Source organism: Vanellus vanellus (assembly GCF_965231255.1).
Source record: "Vanellus vanellus genome assembly, chromosome: 1".
NCBI classification, from domain to species: Eukaryota; Metazoa; Chordata; class Aves; order Charadriiformes; family Charadriidae; genus Vanellus; species Vanellus vanellus.
The window spans coordinates 64,683,919-64,690,582 of NC_138905.1; the positions used below are offsets into that span (position 1 = coordinate 64,683,919).

Below are 6,664 nucleotides of genomic sequence, written 5' to 3' on the forward strand. Positions count from 1 at the left end.
CAGTTTGAGCCTTCATATTTCAGCCTCTTCTGTTGCGGTATCTAAGTATTCCGGGCACAATAAGAGTGCTGTGGCCAGGTAACGGACCATGAAGTATTGTCCAGCGCAAAGTGCAGAACAATAGATTCTCACAGCAACTTAAAAAAACCCTACTACTAAAGGTACCTGAAGTGAAACTCATTTTAATAGGCAAGATGACAAGCAGCAAGAAACCTTTTTTTTTGTGGCCACATGCAAAACAGTGTTGAACTTAATCCAAGAAAGTAAAACAATGAAAAACAATTTTCCAGATCCAGAAAAACTGAAACAGCTACAGGTGTTTGCAAGAAAAACACTGAGCACTTATTTTTTACTATTGTTTTTACTACTTGGGTAAGAGAGGGCTCTGACAAAGTAACGTGCTACAATATACAGTATATTTAAACTACAGAAATTAAAAAACAATAAAACCACAAAGACCCAAGTGTACTCCCGAGGTTGACACCAGTATTCCACAGCGTTTCTTGTACCCCAGACGCAGCTCACATGCCAAGCCCTCTCCAGCTGGGAACAGAAAGTCTGGGTTACAGCTGTTCTCCTGCATTTCCAGAGTAGTTCATTACATTGTCCAAGTGGCACTATTTCTTCTTCAGAGCTCTCTTTCCTTCCCCCTTCTTTGGTTTTTCCTTCCCACGGAGCTTTTTCAATCGCCTCATCTCCTCCTTAAAGTCTTGATGCTCATCCCTAGACAGGGGAGGAAAAAAAAAAGTTTACTCTGTTTCTTGGAATACGTAGATGTGAAAGGTTCTTTGAACTACATGGTAACAAAAAAGCTCAAAACTTTTTAATGGTGAAGTCCACATTGAAACTCACTGCAACGCATTCGGTATTACTGCTAGCAGTAATTTTGGACTGAACATGAAAAATTTCCTCTGGTACTTTCAGAACTAACAAGGTTGCCCTTTTCAGCAACAAATGGTGTGTGCATATATATTATTTCCATCGCATTTATCGATCCACTGTGTTTAAATGAGCAGCAGAATATAAAAATCAGCAAGAGACAAGAATGAAAATTTCCCCCTTCTCATCTAGCTCAGCAGTCTAGCAATAGCACATTGTGTTTCTGTGCTAGATACTAAGTTCAGGTCATTAGTTTCTAAGAAAACAGGGGCATGCTGAGCAGTAATTACAGTACACGACACTGCTCTCAGGTGACTTTAAGAATGAGTTATGAAGAAAGCATCAGCTACTGGTAGAATCTTAATAGGAGAATAAAACAGGAAGGAGGATAAAGGGGCTGGCAGAGATAATGAATCCTCAATAATGTTCTAATAAATTCTCTTTAATCTCTGTCCCCATATTTTTCAGTGCAAAGGTATTTTTCAAGAGTCACAACTGCATCCTAAGTGACCTAAGATTACTGCACTGCTATTTTTAAACACAACTTTTCTAAAAAAGAAACTTGCAAGTTATTATCAGGCCCTTTTACGCTACAACTCTTCATTACCTATTTCTCACCAGCAAACCCGATCCTCTACAACCTCTCTGTCTACAGAGCAGCTAGAGAAGGAACTTGAGATTAGGAGGGGAAGGAATAAAGAACATTACCATGTCTTTGAGGCTTTCTGTGAAAGAATTTGCATGCCCTCCTAAACCAAGAGCATCCTGGGCGCAATCCTTGATGGCTAGTCTTGTCATATTAGCAATACAAATTAGTCTGTTTTGACTTCACAGGGTTAGCAGCCTCACTTAAGGGATTTTTTTAGTGTTACCTGACTGAAGTCAAAGGTTTGCATTTGACTCCTGCTGATGTTCTTTAGCAGTGCAATTTTTCCTACTCAGGGCTGTGGAAATTGATTTATAAATTAGACAACTGGTTTGGATGAAGTTGTAATTAACAAAGTTATTTAAACCATATCTGAATTTAACTTAACTGATTTTAAAGGACAAGAAGCCCCTCTAGCCTAACACAAACTTTCCTTCTCTTCTAAATTTCACTTATTAGCTGTTGAATGATTAAAGAATATATGGTAAGATTGTCTTAGTGCAATTTTTGCATTAAGGTAACATCACCTTTTTGTAGCACGTTGATTTGCCATATTCAGAACTACAGACCCATCTCTCGTCTGTCAAGAAGCTCTTCCCTTCCCCACAAAGCCAAAGCAAGAACTATTTTTAAATAACTGGTTGCCCATAACTACACCTAAAGTCTTTCTCACAAAAGGTATGGTAAAAGTTATTTCCACAGTAGTCACTTATTTTGCTCTCCTTGCCCTCAGTGCAACAATCAAGTGCATATTTCCACATGCACCATATTCTGAACTAAACCTTTTTCTATGTTCCTTTTTTCCTCAAGGAAAAAACTTTAACAAAATTCACACCCATCCTTTTCCCATCCCCAGTCCTGCTCCCACCCTATAAGCACAGAGATTACCTGTAGAGACCAAAGTAACGGAGTTTCTTCATGAGGGCATAGTAGGTGTTGTGAGGAGGATACCAGCTGTAGACCTCCTTCTGCTTGGCTAAAGGCTGCTCACTGAATAACTTCACTACTTTCATAGATTTTGAGTCAGTTGGCCTGACAACTTCTCCAAATATCTGAGCACTCAGCCGGGCCATTCGAAGGGCATAACTGGAAACATTGGACATCTCCCAGGGAAGAGTGGGCACACACAAACAGATGGACCTTCCTGAAAAAGTAAACACAAAAGGCCACAACTCTAAGATGGCTGAGTATTGCAAGCTATCCCAGAATTTAGTCAAACAAAACAACTCATCATAGACTGATCACATGTTTGAAGTCACGCATTCCTTGTGTGAAGTCAGTCTAATTCTCAGTACATAATCCTGCATATAAAGAATGTCTACACTAATTCAGGTACAATTACCAGCCTAACTAGGCCACTACAGACAGGAATACGGACTATAAAAGTACCTACACTCAATCACAATTCACCACGCCTAGTTTATTAGCAGATCCCACTCAGCTTGCTTAAGGCTACCTTTAATCTCCAGTCACAGGAACAATTACAGTGTGAACTCTGCCAAAAATGGGCCCACTGCGATGCCTCCAACTTCTACACAGGCACAACGTAAGTCAGCACTTAAACATATTCAGGAAGCAACCTGGAATTTTTTCCTCATGAAAATTCCTCACCCAATTTTAAACCATTGTATGAATATTGTTACAGTTCATCTAGCAAAAGTGGCCTTTTAACTGTAAAAGTAAATAAGTAAGTCACGTTTCTCTGTATGAAGCACGCAGGTCTTTCTCATCACAAATCCCTTTCTTTGATCGTTTCAATCAGCTTTTACTCCATTCTCTTTTCTGTCTCTTCCTATATTCTTTTTTTTTCTCCAAGCTTCCCATTCTCTTTCAGCCATCTCCCACCTAAAGACACCTCTGCAACAAAAAATGCTCTGAGGACAAAACCATTGCTATTACACCACCAGAGATGACATTCCCACTCTCTTAAAGGAGTGTGGACAAGGGATTTCTCTCACCTTTCCTACCCCTCCCCATTTTTCCTCTTCTTTGCATCTTTACTTTACTTTTTCTTTGCAGAATGGGATACAGTAGACAAGAATAAGAGTCCCATAATCTTGTATTTGAAGCTGTATGTTGCCTGTACTGTGCCTTTTTGAATAAGTGATGACATAAGTCTCCAGAGACTTCAAGTTCAAGTGCACTACTTTATGTTAAAGTGTAAAATTCTTGTTTTAAGAAGTATTGCACAGCTGAGCATAAAAAATTAAAGAGCATGGACAAGAGTAATCAGCAGGACTGGGCTAACTTCATTTTAGTATGATAACAGGGAGCCTGTTGTTTAATAACACAAATCTGAAGTATTCATAACCTCACTTACATATGTCTACCCACTGGAGGACCCGATGTACAATCATCTACTTTGATTTACTCCCATACACAAAGCACTAGAAAGGAAGCGGGGAAAAAAATCAAGCATGAAAATAATCCAAGTAATCTGAGTCAAAGAGAATAATGGAAGAGTGGAAAGAGTAACAAAAAGGAAGGTCAAGTGTCAGAGACCTCAAGTTAAGGCAGCAGACCTAGTGTGAGAAGATAGACACTCTTAAATGACTGCAGGGTGACCCAAAAGCAGGGCAGTACTTCGACTTGAGTATTTATTACATGGGGGAACCATCACCAAGTCTTGCTAAATCATCCATTTCAGAACAACCAGTACTAATTCCTACATTCAGAGATATTGTCCCCAAATTGCAACAAATTGTCCCCAAAACTCTTCATCACATCATCGCTCTGAAAATATCACCAGACTCTAATCGAACACAAAACTTGTTTAATCACTTCCAACTGCAGCCTTAAAATGAAGATACCTCTAGCTCCTAATAAACACAAAACAGTGGTCTGAGGGACCTGCTTTTCACTTCAGAATTGCTAAACGAATCTAAATAGCCCACGCCAAGGCTGAAGGCCTGTTAATCCTTGCCAGTCTAAGAACATTTGAGGGATACGAAAGACAAAAGCTACAAAATCCCAAGTGCCAGAGCTATCCAAAGCCTGTTTTAGGGTGACCTCTGATTCTGTGAGATGCTGGCAGAACAGTTTTGTTCTTGTCACTTACAGCAATGATATTTTCAGGATCACCTACTGGTCATTAACACACCAACTAAACCCACCATGCCGTGCTGCTTCTTCACCTGCTTCCCCACTCCTTATTGCTCCTCAAAGCCTTGCTTTCCCATCCTTTGCTGGGGGTTTTGTTCTTCCCGATTTGCTAGCTTGTCTCAGACCGCTTCCTTCTCACTTTGCATCTACCGGGAGAGCTTCCCGTTTCCAGAATTACTTTTGATTTTTCCATGACCACGCAGGGAACATGAAAGCTGCCCCAGACCACCACCTGGCCAGAGGGGCACCCGAGCCCGGCAGGGCCCAGCGCAGCCCTGTGCCCTCCAGCTCCGCCGCCTTCCTTCCTTCCCTCCGGGAGGGCACGCGTGGAAACCCACCCGCGGGCTCCAACCGCGCCTCCGCATAACAGCCGCCAACGGTTCCCCACTGCCACAGGCCCGCGCTACCCGCCCGGCAGTACCCGCAGGGCCCACCCCAGAGCCCGAGAGGCGGCCCGAGCTCGGCCAAACCCTCCCAGGACGAGAGCCCGGAGCCCATTTGCCCCTCTTTCCGCGCACATCCCCAAGCCCCGCTCCCCCTTTCCCCTCCAAGGACAGCAAGACTAGGCAGCCATACCCTCCTCCTCCTCTTCCCTCCCTCCCTCCCTCCCCGCTCACCCCTCCGCCCTGGCGTCCGCCGCGGCGCATACGCGGTGTCTACCCCGCCCTGGCGTCGCGGCGGGTGACGTAGGGCTGCGTGAGGCGCAGGGCGGGGCGAGGCGGCCGTTGGGGAGCGGCAGGTATTGCTGGGCTGCGGCGAGATCCCCTTCGCTGTCGCGTCACCGAGCGCCATTTTGTTGGGGTGCCTCGGAGGTGATGGGATTCCCCCCTGCCCGCTCCTCGGGGTCACTCACCGTCATATCCCCCCAAACTGGGACCGGGGGGAGCAGCGGGAAACCCCTGAGGCTGGGCACTGGGTATCCTCAGGCTTCTCTCACCACTGCCGCTTCTGGCAAGCCGCCAGCTCCTCCCCCCCCCCCCCCCCGAGTCTTCCCGGTGCTCGATTTATGCTAATTTTTAATCAGTGCCAGGAGGTACTAAGTGAGGCTCTGTGCAAACATCTGAGTAAATGACAATTATGTGATTACATTTATAAGCTGAACGTGTAATGCCATCAAAGAGTGAAATTGGGTTTGTCTGGCTGAATCTGTTTTCTAGAAGAGTGTGTATTAACTATCATGAAATACATTGTTAGTCCTTAGTCTGTCCTTGATTAATTTTCTGTCATCCATGCCTGCCCTGGGGCAGATCAGTCTCATGGTCTATGCACCCTGGTCATCTTTCTTGCCCCTTTTTGAATATTAGCATGATCTTCTGTAATATCCTTCACATTCCAAGATTTATTAGAATTAACATTCCTGAGATTTCTTTTGCCAGTTCTTCAAGGATTGTTGTGCAAAAGTTCCCTAGATATCCTAATTTAAAAATGTTTGTTCTAATAGATGTTGTTTACCATATTCCTTATTAAGACTGAAAAAATCTGCTTTTTTTTTACTAGTTAATAAAGTTTTTACCATTTCTGTCACTTCTGTGAGATTTTACTATCTCCATCTAGTCATACACCTCAGCATTGTTGCACTCCCCACTTTACTGTCTGTAGTAACATCACTCAGGCATTTTCTGTAGTCTTAATTTTTTTTATACTCCAGAATATTTTCCCTATATTTTTGCCATACCACATTATTCTGTATTATGTTTTTAACTTCTGAATGTTTCCTTGATCCCAGTGCTGAGCCCAAACTGGCCATTTTTGTTAATTATGCAGTCATGACTTTTAGACTATGGAGTAAGATCATAAGAATTCTCATTACATTTCTATCTCTATTTTTGAATCATATTTTTCTCATCATTTCTCTCATCTTGATGGAAATAGTCTTTCTGGAGCATCTCTGTGTGTGTAGGAGAGTGTTTCCCTGGCTGGGACGGTCCTTTTTCACTTATCATAATCAAATTGTGATTGCTGGCTTCTAAGCAACCACCACTTTTTGCATCCCATGATTAAATTGTTTAAACATTATGAGTTCCAAAATACTTATTC

The 6,664-nt window shown here is 42.9% G+C and overlaps 1 protein-coding gene across 4 annotated transcripts; it reads right to left on the reverse strand.

Annotated features, from left to right (window-relative positions):
- Positions 1-201: 201 nt before the first annotated feature.
- On the reverse strand, positions 202-5,296 carry MRPS33 (mitochondrial ribosomal protein S33). 4 transcript variants are annotated; one of them, XM_082498539.1, is made up of 3 exons: positions 5,245-5,296; positions 2,414-2,669; positions 202-723 (listed from the first exon to the last, which is right to left on the reverse strand). In XM_082498539.1, exons 2-3 carry the CDS (start codon positions 2,626-2,628, stop codon positions 618-620), a joined length of 321 nt encoding a protein of 106 aa, XP_082354665.1. In that variant the 5' UTR covers positions 2,629-2,669; positions 5,245-5,296; the 3' UTR covers positions 202-617. The 4 variants fall into 4 exon arrangements, with proteins under 4 accessions (XP_082354665.1, XP_082354667.1, XP_082354666.1 ...); XM_082498541.1 differs by lacking the exon at positions 5,245-5,296 and adding an exon at positions 4,660-4,870; XM_082498540.1 differs by lacking the exon at positions 5,245-5,296 and adding an exon at positions 3,846-3,912.
- Positions 5,297-6,664: the final 1,368 nt, after the last annotated feature.